General features: G+C 41.4%; 1 protein-coding gene across 3 annotated transcripts; it reads left to right on the top strand.

Moving 5' to 3' along the window:
* Positions 1-410: 410 nt before the first annotated feature.
* Positions 411-11,646, top strand: tmprss4b (transmembrane serine protease 4b). 3 transcript variants are annotated; one of them, XM_017713863.2, is made up of 12 exons: positions 411-547; positions 915-1,086; positions 2,829-2,981; positions 4,062-4,185; positions 4,842-4,964; positions 5,067-5,110; positions 6,232-6,394; positions 7,159-7,325; positions 7,606-7,701; positions 9,037-9,179; positions 9,624-9,773; positions 11,288-11,646. In XM_017713863.2, exons 2-12 carry the CDS (start codon positions 960-962, stop codon positions 11,297-11,299), a joined length of 1,302 nt encoding a protein of 433 aa, XP_017569352.1. In that variant the 5' UTR covers positions 411-547; positions 915-959; the 3' UTR covers positions 11,300-11,646. The 3 variants fall into 3 exon arrangements, with proteins under 3 accessions (XP_017569352.1, XP_017569353.1, XP_017569351.1); XM_017713864.2 differs by having other exon boundaries at positions 417-547; positions 943-1,086; positions 4,845-4,964; XM_017713862.2 differs by having other exon boundaries at positions 419-547; positions 943-1,086.
* The last annotated feature ends 4,405 nt before the right edge of the window (positions 11,647-16,051 follow it).

The raw sequence follows: 16,051 nt of genomic DNA, 5'->3' as shown, positions 1-16,051 counted from the left end.
AGAACACTCACATTCATCATTTCATCTCTATCCTCGTAGAGAAATAAATATGAATCTGTAGCTAACACCAGCGGCTTATTTCATGGACCATTTGGGTGACAGATAAGTAAAGAAACCAATGCAAGCATGTTCTGGTAGGCCTCTAGTACTGAAACCGGCATAGAGAAAGCAAAAAACTAGCCTCAACAGTCTAAGAAAAACTCTGAGTAAAACATTTTCCGTTACCCAAACAACAGTTCTCTCACTTTTTCCTTTAAAACTACCCAAATCTTCACAACTGGACCACAAAAGGCAGAGAAACCCAGTTTACTTCACTTACACTTACATCACTGCTTTACTCCAACCACAGAACACAGAACCTGAGGCTTGTGTTTAAACCACCTCGAGCAATCAGAACTCATTCAGCTCAGCTGGGGAGGGTGATGTCATAGGCCATCTGTGTCTGCTCATTGGTCAGGAACGACGTTCAGGTCAGGAAGATAGATCCAGGTTCAATCTGTGATTCCAATGTTCTCAACTGACTGACACACAGGCTCAGCTACAGAAGGTGAGTGTGCTCTAGTGCAGTGTTTCTCTTCTGATGATCGGCTTTTCCTGCCTTAAACTCAGCCACTTTAACTCAATGATGGGCTGTCAATGAGCTGATTGGTTGGATCAAGTGTGCTGGGAGCAGAGAAGACACTAAAGTACTGGGCCTCCAGGACCAGGGCTGAGACACCATGTAGTACATACTAAGACACAAATGTATCAGTGCATCAATTTTTGAACATTGAATATCAGTAAATTAGACAATTGATGTTCACTGATGTTTTTAACAATCTAGTTGGTCCAGAGTTAAACGTGAGGCCAGAGCTCATTAGACTTGCCCTCCTTGTATGGACACTATTACAGATTTGACCTTCTGAACTTCACAGCCTTGACCAGTTTGACCTCCCTCCCCAGGCCGAGGCAGAGCAGCCATGCCCCTGAACTCGAGGAGGCTGCCGAAGTTACAGACGGAGAGGAGGGAGAGGCGGAGGCTGGCTCTGGTCACTGTGTGCTGTGTGCTGCTAACACTATCATTACTAGCAGTGGGTCTCTACTACAGTAAGCATGCTAACGGCTAATGCTAAGCAGCGTGTGAGCTGTAATAAGAGTCACCCAGCAGTTAGTGTGAGATGTCACTGCTTTAAAGAAAAGCATAAAACTTCAAATTTACTCTGTTGCCTCATGTTTTGTGTCTGATGTTTGCTTCTTCGGTTTTGCGCTGGAGCTACAATGCTATGCTAAGTAGCTACAATGCTAATGTAGGTTCTAAGTGCTGGAAGCTTAATGGATGCATTGTCCAGACTGCACAGGGGTGGGCAATATGATGATCTTGAGCATTATTGTGATGAATTGCATCATGATGTGCTTTTCTGATCATTGTGGATATAGTTAGTATTGAAAAATGCAACTTTTGTTTCATTTAGAGGCTTAATTTGTCCTGTTTAACTGGATTTAGTGCAGTATATGGAAGGCTGAGTATAAAAGCCATTGTATTCACTTTTTGATGGTAGTGTTTTTTTTTTTTGTTTTTTTTTTTTAAAGTGGCACTACTGGGGCTTTTTTGGGATCTATTTGAACTTCTCAAGCCTAGAAAAAAAATCTATATTGTGTATCAAGAATTCCTGAAGAATTTCATACATCGCTGTTGTCAGAATGAAACCTCATATCTCCATCTTTTGACGCAATTTGAAAAGACATGTTACCCTTTACATTGTGTGTAAATTTCCTGATGAGTTGACCCAAAATGACTTGGAGGGAGGAAAAAAGTCTGGTTCTGTTGACTTACACTCAACAGCCAATTTATTAGCTGGCCACAACTACATGCCTAAATGCATTGACAGGTGGTCAAGACAACTTTCACAACGGGGAAGAAAGGGGATTTAAGGGACTTTGAACGTGGCGTGGTTGTTGGTGCCAGACGGACTGGTCTGAGTATTTCAGAAACTGCTGATCTACCGGGATTTTCACACACAACCATCTCTAGGGTTTACAGAGAACGGTCCGAAAAAGAGGAGATATCCAGTGAGCGGTCAGTTGTGTGGACGAAAATGCCTTGTTGATGTGAGAGGTCAGAGGAGAATGGGCAGACTGGTTCCAGATGATGGAAAGGCAACAGGAACTCAAATCACCAACCAGAATCTCTGAGGAACATTTCCAACACCTTGTTGAAAGTCTGCCACGAAGAATTAAGACAGTTCTGAGGGCAAAAGGGGGTCCAACCTTTTACTAGCACAAAGTGAAGTGAGTGTGCATTACTCACACTGATGTCTGTATGCCTGTCCATGTAAGCAAGTCTACTTGAGACCTATTAGGAACTCCGCATAACTTGAGGCAAGATATGACGTCTTCGACACGCAGTCAGCACAATGGGTCTCGTTCACTAACCGTTCTTAAGTTTCTTCTTAAAACCCACGTTTTCACCAAGATTCTGATGCTCAACGCTTTTATTATTTGGGGGTTGTTCTTAAGTAAGAGCAGAATCTACACACACTCAACAGCACAAAGGTGTCATCAATCCTGCGGTTTAAAAACGGGTCATGACTCTGATGTAGACATCTTTAGGACGTTTCCCGAGAGCAGAATTAAGGAAAAACAGGAAGTGAATGAGACACATTGATGATCGATTGTACATAAGCTTCCATTACTTGCTGGCTACATTTGCCTCATAGCTGCAGTGCAATGCAAACTTCAGACTCCAAGTCTTGACTGACTGTTTCAATATGTCTGTATATTTGTGGGAAATGTTGACGTGTTTCTCGCTCTCGCTCTCTCTCGTGTCTCTCGCTCTCGCTCTCTCTCAGTAATCAGGCTGATAAGCACGAGGTTTTATTTCTGTTCTGGGTCTCTGAGCTTTGTTCCTGCACATAAAGCATGTGATGGGGAGGCTGATTGTGCTGATGCAGAGGATGAGCTCACCTGTGTGTCCAACCTGAGCATTAACGCTCCCTATCCAGGTGTGTACACACAAAAAAAAAACAACCAACCAGGTTGTGCACATACAAACTTAGAACTGTACCCAGCTTTTCATTTCCCTGTCTAAGCCTAAACAATCAGGGGAAAAATATTAAAGTGTGAGATTTTTTTTTTTTTTTTTTTTTTTTCTTCTGACCAATATTTTGACAGTAATTGCTCCCGGCCTCGTTTTTATGGTCACGAATGGCAGCATGTTCATGTTTTCTAGCTTGAATGCTGAACGTGCTGAGCCAGACTGCTTATAACTGTTATGTACACGACACGTGGGGATTTGGTTGCTTTTAGCTCCATATACAGGCAGTCCACAAGATCAGCATCGTTTCCCAATTAAAACCTGCTAAGGCAGTGTTGATAATGTGTCCTTTAAAAAGATGGTTCTTCAAGGGTTCTTTAGTAAAACACAATGGGCCTCATTCATCAACTGTTCTTAAGAAGAAACTTCTTAAAACCAGCTTGTGCAGGTTTCACATGTTCTATCTCCTAACAGAATCTACACACATCCAAGAGCACAAAGGTGAGAACAGTTCTGTGGTTTAGGAACACGTCGTAGTCTCACGTTTTCCTAGGACGTTTCTCAAGAATAAAATTAAGAAAAAGACATAGGAACATAATGGAGAATGAGGCCCCAAGGTTCCATATAGAACCACTTGCGTGCTTAAATGGTTCTTTGCATGGTGAAAAGGTTCTTCAGATCGATGGGACAATGTGTTGTATAGGGTTCTTGGTAGAACATTTATATAGCGCCAAAAATGGGTCTTCTATTCTTACAAGCTTGACATTGTAACAATAGAAGAACCCTCTATGTTAGGTAGAACTGTAAACACATGCAGTCTAAAGGACGGTTTGCATGCTTATATAGTTCTTTGCATTGTTAAAGGGTTTATAGGGTATTTATGGTTCTATATAAAACCATTGTTACTAAAGAACCCTTGAAAAAACATCTTTCTTTTTTAAGATTGTAGATTGTAAACTTTTTTTCTTTTTATATAAATATAAAACCAAAATGTTGTGCCTCACCACTACACTATCCAACATGTGCCTGTCTGCCTGTCTGTCTGTAGTGCGATTGGTGGGTGAGAGTTTAATCTTGCAGGTTTTTGATGACCACAAGTGGAGAACTGTGTGCGCGGACAACTGGAGAAGCCAGTACACCCGGGCAGCATGCCAGCAGCTGGGCTACACACAGTAAGTGCACACACATGCACCCATGTGTGCTGAATATTGTGTCCATCCAGCACACTTGGCTACACAATGCAACATCACCATCCATCTTCTGAGCGGGAGTGTTATGCCCTCAGAGCAGGCGTGTCAAACTGGGGACCTTCTGGGCCAAAGACGTTCATTAGAGAGAATTCTTCGTCATGTTTACGGAATTTTCCTTATATCCCAAATAAAGTTAATCAGCCAAAGACATGCTTGCTTCCTCAGTTTTACGCTGTAGCTAACAGGTAATGGAAACTTGGCGCACCAGTTCACTGAAACACTAGCTTATGTGGTTTCTGACACTGTGACACGCTGTTGTCTACAAACTTGGAGAAAAGCCTAGCATAGCTAAAAACAGAAGCTGTGAAATGTTGTCCACACTTTTTAATCCAAGTTTATAGGTGACAAATGCACTCATCAGGCATAACGTTATGACCAGTTCCTCATTTCTACGCTCATTGTCCAATTTATCAGCTCCACTTACTGTATAGCTGCACTTTGTAGCTCTACAGTTACAGACTGTAGTCCATCTGTTTCTCTGATACTTTGTTACCCTGTTCTTCAGTGGTCAGGACTCTCATGGACCCTCATAGAGTAGGTACTATTTTGGCAGTGTTGTGATGTGTGCTCTCTTGTAGCAGCCCACGGAGTGTTCAACTGCCTGTGAAGAGTCTACAGCCTGTCATAGGGACGACTTTTGCCGTTATCAGTACTGAAACTCAAGAAGCAAGTACCACCATTCAGAACGTACTCGATGTGAGGTAATACAAGTGTGTACAAATACATTAACGTGCCTGATCCTTCACTGCATACGCATGTTCAAAATGTGGTCACGCTCTTTCTTTCAAAATTTGTTCTTTCAGAGATCAGTGTTCGTCCGGCTCAGTAATCTCACTCTCTTGTTCAGGTAAATGAGCGGTCATTTTTCAATTTCCAGACTGGACAAAGACATGCATGAAACACAAAACTGTTACTTTGGATAAGTGAATGTTTGTCTTGGAGAAAGAAGATCCAGTGCCTGGCAGTTTGGGATAACTAAGCAAGCCCATTAGCTTACCATGATCATTAGCTACATTAGTTGGGTAACCAGCACAATACACTGTGCTGTGCAAAAGTCTGAGACCACGCTTTGTTCGTTTAATGCAGTTTGAACAGCGGTCAAAGTTCTTTAAATTTTCAGGAGATTTGAATGAAGAGATTGGATACAAGATAACCCACTGCACAAGAAAGGAGAAAGTCAAAGGAAAATAAGTGGGGAAAAAATGGGAGTTTCTGAAACTGAAACATTTATGCTAAAACACAAAGTGGACGTCTGAGTAAGATTTTATGGACTGTAAACTTTTTATGGATTCAATTTGCAACTGAGATCACTGTGATCATGAGCAGAAGGAAATGCAACCAACTTCTAAGACTGAACTTTGGAGGTTTGGAAAAATATCTCTACAGGTTTCTTTTGAAAAAACAAAGGGAGTCTCCTAAAAAGAACGGAAGGTGTAAATGAGGTAAAAAGTGGACACAAATATGGACAGAAAATAGATGGTTGGTTTAGTGTAGTGGTTAACACCTCTGCCTGGGGTTCACTCCCCCACCAGGGCAAGCACCCTACACTATACCAATAAGAGTCCTTGGGCAATACTCCTAACACCACCTTGGCCTACCTGTGTATTGTAAGTCGCTCTTGTAAGCGTCTGCCAAATGCTGTAAATGTAAAATGTAAATTATATTCAGTTGTTTTTGAGGGTTCTCACCAATAACCAATAACTCTAACAGCTGTTTTTACTTGATATTAAGTAACGTACTTATTAAGGTACTGCCCCTGCAACAATTTTTGCTTATTTGTTTAATATGGAGCAAGTGTGCTTGTTATTCTAAACTGACAGTTAAATGTAAGGAGTCGTTATTTAGCTAAGGTCAGGTTTGAAGCCATGAGAAGCATCTTTTTTTCTGTTTTTAAGTGTGTTCTTAAAAATAAATAAATAAGCTGAGTATAAATAAAAGTGCTAATAAAACGTATGTGTGCATGTTCAGACTGCGGAGAGGTGGCTGGCTTGAGTCGTATTGTAGGCGGAGTGGACACAGTAGCAGAGTTGTGGCCGTGGCAGGTCAGCGTGCAGCGGGACGGATACCACGTGTGTGGCGGAGCACTGATCTCCACACGATGGGTCATCAGCGCTGCTCACTGCTTTACTGGGTGAGTCTGTACACACGTTTGTGCTCATAGATGTGCAAAGATGCACCAAGTACTGTCTCATAAGTTTGGACATCCCTACTATGTTCCACATTTTATAAAGACACTGGGAACAGTCAACTGCTAAAGTTAACATAGTTTTACTGCTCGCTTGGACCACCCAAAGTATTAATACATGGGTTTTGTTTAAACTGTGGGGCTGACCACCCATTGTTTTGGCCTAAAGGTAGCAGCTAATCAGGCCAAGCTAACGGGATAAAGTTCTGCTTAATTAATATAGAGAGTGTTATTTGAATGTCTGACTGTGTTTCAATCCCCACCTGGGTAAAACACCCTACACTATACCAATAAGAGTCCTTGGGCAAGACTCCGAACACCACCTTGGCCTACCTGTGTAAAAAAAAAAAAAAGATCAAATTGTAAGTTGCTCTGGATAAGAGCGTCAGCCAAATCCTGTAAATGTAAACATAAGAAACCAGACAGAGGTGATGACAGAAATGATAGGGTGGGAATTGAGTGAGCAAGAACAACTAATCAAGTTTCTCCATTGGGCACAATCATTTGATATTTACATTATTACAAGGCAACAAACTAAAAAGAACTTGAACTGACTTCAATAGAAATTTTCAGCTGCATTGAAATATTTCCTAAAGAATTATCAAATCGTTGTGAAATCAAGAATTTAAACTCCTGCTGATTCTAGAAGGCGTGTCTGTCAGTCTGTCACTTTTTTTTTTTTCTACTTTTTTTTTTTCCCCTTCTTTCAGACGGACACGGGAAATCAGTGCATGGCGTGTAGTCCTAGGCCACACCTACCTGACATCATCAGGAGGCGTATCCTTGGAAACCATCATCCTTCATGAAGAGTACAACCATGTACATTACGACTACGACATCGCCATGCTCCGACTGGCTTGGGCCGTGACGCTTGGAGGTGCTTCAGACAAGTCATCCATTCATTCGTGCTAGAGTGAAGATGTTCATGACCTTGTCCGTCAAGTCGGTCCATTGTTTTAATTCCAGCTCCCATCCTACCTGAGTAGGTAATCGGTCGTCTCAATACCATTGATTACACTAAAGGTATCTAAAGGTACTGGGAGGAGAATTGGAACAAATGATAACTGGCTGGATGGTCCTCAAGGACGTTCTTCATCTGAGAAGTCTGATGGTTTTTGACTCCAGTCTTCTCACAAAGTTCCTGTTTCCATCTCCAGACTCCATTCACCCAGTCTGTCTACCTCCACACCAGCTACCAATCAAGGCAGGGGAGGAGCTTGTGGTGACTGGGTGGGGTGTGCTGAAGGAGAATGGTGAGTAGGTCGAAATAGGTAGTGGTTGAAAACCTTCTCTATGAAATGGGACCCTCAAATATTCATTAACAGCTACTAGTACTGCTCTGTAGGTGATCCTGCCCATCTGCAGCGACAGCAGAGGAGAAGTTCAGCACCTCACTGCTGGTCTTTGGTTACATTTAGGGTCTTCAAAGAGCGGGGCAATTATTTTGCAATTATTTTTTAAATAATCTGCTGGATTATTTAAGGTGGAACGGGAAATTCAGATAGCCACTGAGACATGACTATAATAATGAATTATTAGCAATTTTTTTATGCTTGTTATGCAGAAAAAGATCATAATACATTTAAATGATATTAAATGAAGATAAAACGGTGTAGCATCATTTTTAATGCAGAAAATGAACATTTGTGGGTTTCTTTGGCCTCTTGTTCAGCCCTCTTGCTGGCTTTTCTATTTTTCCATCGTAGCACTCGTGTTTGGACTGTGACTCTAAAAAGCCATGTAGCCCAAACACTTCACCCTACCCCTCTGTCTCAACAAAAATTGGGACAGCCCACCCCTACACGTGAACACCCCAAACGGAGAGCTATGTAGTAGGAGTTTGTTCATAACGTCGACTTCTGTTCTCCTGGGTTCTTCCCTTCGGCAAACGTGAAATGCTGAAATGCTCTTTGCAGCGCTCGTCGCCGATTGGGTGAAAACAGCAGCCATACAAACCTTTTTTGAATCTGTTCACTTTCTGTAGTTCCAGTATTGCTTGGCGTTGTTGTCTGTTCAGTGAATTCGGACACCGAGGATCTGATTTGTCAAAGAGAACGTGAATTTGAGGGGGAACTGAATCAGATACAACGCCAGTGTTGGCCGTGTTGATCGGCTGCATCTACAGGCTAGTAACTACAAAAGCATGTCAGCTGACGATCATTGACCTCAGTTGACAATGTGGTTTTGACAGGTAACACAGAACTAATCATGGAGATATTTTATAAATTTATTTTATACAAAAATATAAAATTTTGACCTAAAATGTAACACTGCCTCAGGTATCGGGCAACGCATTCAGAACTGTTTTGTGTTCTAACATAACGGGATTTAGCTTTTTAGACCCTTTAAATGCTTCGGACGTCTGGTTCCTAGTACTTATAATGGTGACCGACTCTGTAAATTTCTCTAGAATTCGCTTTTCACACCGAACGACTCAATTATTTATTTATTTTTTTAAAACATATTAACCATTCAATGATCTAAGTAATTTTGCTAAATTGGTGGAGTTCCCATTTAACACTATTGTCTCGCTCTTGAGCTTTAATGGTCTTTGACTTTTTTAAATTTCACCCCCGTCATGCTCTCAGGTCAGTTGTCATCTGTGCTAGAGAAAGCCACGGTACCTCTGATTGACCAGTCCGTGTGTTCAAATAAATCTGTCTACGGCTCTGCTATCACTCCCAGAATGCTATGCGCTGGCTACCTCCAAGGTGGAGTGGATTCCTGCCAGGTAAGAAGAGTTAAATTTGACACAGCTTCTTGTTGAACCTACTTTTATGCCTTTGTCAGATGGTCTTATCCTGAGAAAGTTGCAGGGTGTTTGAAGTATAACATGGGGTGGATCTGGTGATTTCTGGAGCTCTGTATAGATGGTAGCAATGGGGCCTTCTTGATGCAGGGCCCCTGAGCCCAACCTCTTATACTTAAAAAAAATCCTGCTGCACTTTTGTACTCTCACTAGCCAAGGGCCCCAGACTGGGTCAGGAACCACTGGTCTCTTACTTGCATGCATTTGATCTGGAGTGACCAAATGACTGTACTGTGTTTAGGTGCTTGTTTGTTTAAAATGATCCTTTGGTCCTTCCTTATGAAGGGCTATGAGGATATGTACAAAACATTTCCTAGCTAGCTTTTTGTGATTGCTTATTATTTTTATTCCTTTCTCTGTATGTAGGGGGATAGTGGGGGTCCGCTGGTCTACCTGTCATCTCGATGGCAGTTGGTGGGCATGGTGAGCTGGGGGGCAGGCTGTGCCCATACAGGAAAACCTGGAGTTTACACTGACATCAGGCAGCTACTCGACTGGATTTATACAGTAATGGAGGTTTGTTTTTATTTATTTATTTGTTTGTTTGTTTGTTTATTTATAATGATCGTGTCGCTGTTGTCGGAAACACAACCTCCTACACTATTGCCAAAAGTATTTGGTCATCTGCCTTCACATGCATGAAATAGTGACATCCCATTCTTAATCCATAAGGTTTAATATGATGTCGGCCCACCCTTTGCAGCTATAACAGCTTCAACTGTTTTGGGAAGGCTTTCCACAAGGTTTAGGAGTGTGTTTATGGGAATTTTCGACCATTCTTCCAATGCACATTGTGAGTGGACCTTGCTTTGTGCACTGGTGTGCAGTGATGGAACAGGAAGGGGCCGTCCCCAAACTGTTCCCACAAAGTTGGGAGCATGAAATTGTCCAAAATCTTTTGGTGCTGAAGCTTTAAGAGTTCCTTTCACTGGAACTAAGGGGCCGAGCCCAACTCCTGAAAAACAACCCCACACCATAATCCCCCCTCCACCAAACTTTACACTTGGCCCAATGCAGTCAGACAAGTACCGTTTTCCTGGCAGCTGCCAAACCCAGACTCGTCCATCGGATTGCCAGATGGAGAAGCGTGATTGGTCACTCCAGAGAACACGTCTCCACTGCTCTAGAGTCCAGTGGCGGCGCTTTACACCACTGCATTCAACGCTTTGCATTGCGCTTGGTGATGTAAGGCTTGGATGCAGTTGCTCTGCCATGGAAACTCTTTCCATGAAGTTCTCTACGCTGTTCTTCAACTGATCTGAAGGCCACATGAAGTTTGGAGGGCTGTAGTGATTGTGTCTGCAGAAAGTTGGTGACCTCTGCGCACTATGTGCCTCAGCATCCGCTGACCCCGCGCTGTCATTTTACGTGGCCGACCGCTTTGTGGCCGACTTGCTGTCGTTCCCAATCACTTCCACTTTGTTATAATCCCACTGAGAGTTGACTGTGGAACATGGAGAGGAAACTTCACGACTGGACTTGTTGCACAGGTGGCGTCCGATCACGGTACCACGCTGGAATTCACTGAGCTCCTGAGAGCGGCCCATTCTTTCACTAATGTCTGTAGAAGCAGTCTGCAGGCCTAGGGGCTTGGCTTTATACACCTGTGGCCATGGAAGTGACTGGAACACATGAATTCAATGATTTGGATGAGTGAGTGAATACCTTTGGAAATGGTGTCTCTCCAAATTGGTAACTTCACAGGAGAAGGGGAAAAAACCTACTTTACTTTTAATGCAAGTCAGTGGAACCAGACTTTTCTCCAAATCTCTCTTGGTTCATTCATCATTAAATTTACACACAATGTTAAAGGAAACACATTTTCAAATTTTATCAAACTGAAAAATTACGCATGGAGATAATGAGGTTTTCTTCCGACAGCAGAGACATGTTTAGACAGACTTATAAATACTGAAGTCGCTACGTTTTACATGAATATGCTTCAGTTAAAAACTGGAAAGACTGGTCATTTCTTGCTCATTTAAACTGATCAGGCATATTGAACATGTTGACCATTTCTCACTTTTCAGAAATACCTCTGAGAGTGTCTACAGTGACTCATGGGAAGTTGCCTCCATCAACAGCTGATCACCACTGTGTGACACAAGCATGATCTCATTTTTGTTGTGAATCCCCCCCTTGTAGAAGAGCAGAAAGCTCTTAGGAGTTAGGAGCTAACAAAATGTAAACGAAACAGCTGGTCTGTGCAGAGTATTTCTTTGTGCATATTTTGGGTGGAGTATTTGTTTATACATGTTTGTAATGTTTTTCAAAATATTAATTTTTTTTAATGTGTCGGCGTTGTGGTTCATAATAAAGTGCTGAAAGTTTTCTTTTCTACCAGATTTTAACATAAACACTGATGAAAATAAAGAATTTATGTATTATATTATCTGTTTGTTGGCATCAACAAAAGACACAACACAGAAACTTGGTATCCAAAATGTTTACTTTTTGTTTGTTTGTTTGTTTGTTTGTTTGTTTGTTTGTTTGTTTACAGTAAATAACAAATCAAATTCATATGCATGACAGCACACTATACTAGCCAGTACCGAATGGCTGCACATTCGCTTAAGGCAACAGAAGGGAACAAACCGTGTCTAACACAAAACGGACTACTTTGTGTTTTACATTCGTTTATATAGATACAGTAGAAGCCAAGATGGGTGAGGAGTCTAACTGTGCTACAAGGTACTTCCCCTAAAGATGCTAACATGGCTAATATGTTAGCATGAGCTAATGCAGCATTCGGTTGAAGCTTGTAAGTGGATTTTTCAGATCGCCAACGTTAGCTTGCTAGCTTGATGCTAACGATACTTGCTGTCAATGAGGCGCCCATAGTCATCTACTAGGTTTGATTCTTGGTTAGCAGTGTTAGCAAACTTGATGATGTGCTCCTAGGGAGAGCACAGCATTGCTGAAATGAAGCTGTGCTACATCTGAAACTTCAGTGCATTTCAGGCAGTTGTATTTGTGTGGGGCACTTTCCAGAATCCTCAACTTGGCTTTGCATGTATACATACATCTCTACAGCAGTCCAGCAGAAATCATATGTGTGTGTGTGTGTGTGTGTGTGTGTGTATTAGTAATAACTTTTTACATACAATTCAACACTGAAATACAATCATTCAGAGGCAAATTGAAGGCTGAAGCTCTTCCTTATAGATTCAAATCCAGATGTAAATTCTCACCGACACTGTGAACAAGACAGCAAGGATAACATCTACCTGATATGTCTTCATTCTTCTTCATGTAGCCATAACTTGCACATTCACCTCAGGAACAGAAGAGCAGTGGTCTTATTGACCTAAAGCCAAGAAGCTTTGCATAGTTCTAAACCAGAACAAAGGTATTTAACCCAGGCCTTGAAGACCGTTAACTGATCCACGCTTCTGATCTCTTCCATCACATGGAATCCTGATTTTTGGTGGTCTACGGTGTGATGGTAGAAGATAAGCATGGACACCATAACTGTCTGCATCGCATGGACTGAAAACCTCCATTCTAGAACATTCTTACTCTGATAAGTGCCTGGATGTTGAGCCCTTGACTCTGCCTAATGGGCAGCCAATCAGCACACAACTCGGGTCAATTACTCAGTTTCTCACACAACCTCACCAAGCCAGTCAGACACAGTTGACATAACCAAACATGTTCTTATATTTCACACCCAACGATTCATGTCATCCAGCAATACAATCAAGAAATGTACAGATTTTCCAGCAATTTCATCAGATAATTCCATCAAATATCAGTTTTATTTACAATGTGCATTCATACATTGGTTATGAAGTAAGCTTGGAGGTCTTATGGGTGTATCTCTTCTATTATCTCTGGTGACAGATGTGTTTGAAATAATGTAAACTGTCAAGTTTCTCTTGGGGTCTTAGGCCTAATCTCATTTCAGCCTTTGCCCCTAACACTTAGCCCCTACCCCCCTGTTTTTATGTCTAGGGGTAGGGTGTCCCAATTCTTGTTGAGACAGAGGCATAGGGCGAAGTGTTAGGGCTGCATGGCCCTCCAATCGGAGGTTTTCTTAGAGGCTCCAAGCAGAGTGTTATGAGAAAAAACCTGCACAAGCAACCAAATCCCACAAATGTGAGAATTTTCTCAGTTAAAAATGACGATAACTGTTGTATTGTCTTGGCTTAATGTCATTTCAGTGTATTATGGTCTTTTTCTTCATAACAAGTCTAAAAAAATTGCTAGTAGTAGCTAATATATCGGTAGCTAGGTTGCTACATTTCCAGTTCCACTATAAATGGTGCGGCAGTTACATTTCGGCCTCCGTTTAAGGTGGAACAGGAAAATTTGGCCAAGAAGCTGGCGAAGAGCTGCCTTCAGCTTCAGAGTGGCTTACAATTTAATCATATTGCAGGTGTCGGCAAATAATGCATCAAAAGTTTAGCTCAAGGACTCTTGTTGTAGTGTGGGATGGTTGCCTGGGTAGGGAATCAAACCCTAGGATGGAGGGCAGCAGTATAACCCACCACACTACAACAACTGACCTCAGCATTCTCAGTCAGACTATTGGTTCACGCGTAAAATACGATCTCATCACTCTTTATGTCATTCACACAGATAAAATCACAGGCCTACACAGTTCTCCTAGAGGTATGTTCAACTACCCTTTCTGTTTCGCATTTGGTTCAAAGCTACAGTACTGTAAGTTTATTGCTCAAATGTTGTCACAGTAACATGATCTCATCCTGGAGGTCGGAGCTGCTCACGTTTGCTTTGTTTAGCAGCCCCCCTCAGCAACCCGGCCAGTTCTAAAACTGTCAGTCCAATCAAATGTGGAGGAAACTAAAACGCTTAAGTTGAATGAGCATTTCATTTGAATAGGTCTAAAATAACCCAGAAGGCATGAGTGAAATGGTTTTCAACAAACATAAGGATGTAAACATAAACTGAAGAAATAGTGCGCATATATACAGTCATATGCAAAAGTTTTGGCACCCCTGGTCAAATTACATGTTTAGTTGGTTTTGATAATAAGTGAACACGTCCTCCACAGAGCACACACTTCTGCACATTTGAATGCACAATCACTGTTTATTTGCTGAATTTAGCATATTGGGGGGGGGGATAAAACATAAAACGTTGCCTGTGTAAAAGTCTTGGCACACTTATTTCCCTGATATGTTAAACTTGAGGAAAAATGGCAGCTATAAGATTGTTCCATGTTGACGCAGGTACTATTTGGGTGGTGGAACATTCTCAGCGCTGTAGTAACACTGACATGGTGGTGGTGCGTTAGTGTGTGCTGTGCTGGTACAAGTGGAACAGACACAGCAGGACTGCTGGAGTTGCACCTGTATGGTAAACATAGCTGATAAAATCTACAATGGGCGTAGAAACAGGGAGGTGGTCAGAATGTTATGCCTGATTGGTGTATATTCTTGTAGAAAATCAGCAAAACACGTAACACTTGACCACGGGTGTTCAAACTTTTGCATCTGACTGTATGTATATAGACATAATCCCTGAAATGATTTAAGGTTCAGACAGATGTAATGTTCTGAATTTAACATATTATAAAAGAAACTGTTTTTTGTTACAGCAATACATTGTCACGATACACTTTCCATAAATCATAATTCTAAACAGCCTCAACTGGGTTAAACACTCCAAAGCTTTGACACTTTGTGCACGGCTTTGTTTCTTCAAGACTGAACGACTGCAATGCTCTCTTCATAGGAAAACCCTGCCGAAGCCTACAGAAAGTGCAATAAGCTGAGACAGACCTGTCACAATCCTGCTGAGAGGGCAAAGACAGGATTACATCAGCCCTCGGCCTCCATCACTGCACCAGAATCCATCAACCGCACAATTTAAAAGCTAAAATTGATTTTAAAAACCTGGTGTTAACAGAATAATGAGGCCCCATTGTCCCAGGAAAGCCTTGCATACTTGCTGACCAGCACGGGCAGTCCAGTAATCTCATTTAATAAGTGGCCAAGACCAACCATTACAAAAAGATCTATAGTAATACTCTTAAGACACTGAAACAACCTGTACAAATTCCTGTAGTGCTGATTTATTCATTATACATGATATTTAAATACTTTCTCTTAGGAATCCTGTACGAATTCCTCTGGTATTTATATAAATCTTTCTCTTTAGAGAAGAATTTCACAAATTGTACTTTCCAAGCCAAGACTAAATGCGTACCCAATTCAAGATGAGGTATGTGGCTTTCCAATTGGTTGAACCTCCAGTGGTACAATGTGTAGAATTTCCAGTGCATCTATGAAGTATGAGCTTAATCCACTTTGGGCATCAAGTGTGGTAGCCAACTTCCGGATTATATGCATTAATATTAACCAAAATGCAAAGAATTCTCAGAATAAAAGAAAAACAGATGTAGTTCTAGAAAGTAGTCAGATTCAAATGTGGACTAAATTAAAATTTGTGTAGAATTGCCACTGAATTTTATTTAAAATAAGACTTACTGTATACGATTGCATGCAAAAGTTTGAACACCCCACTCATTTAAATATAGCATTTTCTGTTCATTTTAGTGCCCAATTTCTGTTTACTTTCCGAGTTTAACACCTTGTGAAAAAATAAAACACACAATATAAAATGTGCTATAACTTTTGAACATTTTAGATTTAGTTCAATTTAGCAAATTTTTTTTATTGTGCTGTTAAGTTAATGGAGTTATGGAATTACTGAAACTTGGTGGGGGTACTGAGTCTGAAACCCCTCCTGCTTCCAGTCTTCCAGTGTTACGCCTTACAAACTCCCATCTTACCATTCGTTTCCCAAGATGAAGTGTGCGCGATTCC

This window comes from Pygocentrus nattereri, chromosome 23 (assembly GCF_015220715.1).
Source record: "Pygocentrus nattereri isolate fPygNat1 chromosome 23, fPygNat1.pri, whole genome shotgun sequence".
NCBI lineage: Eukaryota > Metazoa > Chordata > Actinopteri > Characiformes > Serrasalmidae > Pygocentrus > Pygocentrus nattereri.
Note: the sequence above shows the minus strand (reverse complement) of the source record. Positions and strands in the feature narration are given on the sequence as shown.

Coding starts and splice junctions, on each gene's coding strand:
- tmprss4b (XM_017713863.2), top strand. CDS start 960: ATGCCCCTGAACTCGAGGAGGCTGCCGAAGTTACAGACGGAGAGGAGG. Junction 7,326..7,605: donor TTGGGCCGTGACGCTTGGAG/GTGCTTCAGACA, acceptor TTCCATCTCCAG/ACTCCATTCACCCAGTCTGT. Junction 7,702..9,036: donor GGGTGTGCTGAAGGAGAATG/GTGAGTAGGTCG, acceptor TCATGCTCTCAG/GTCAGTTGTCATCTGTGCTA.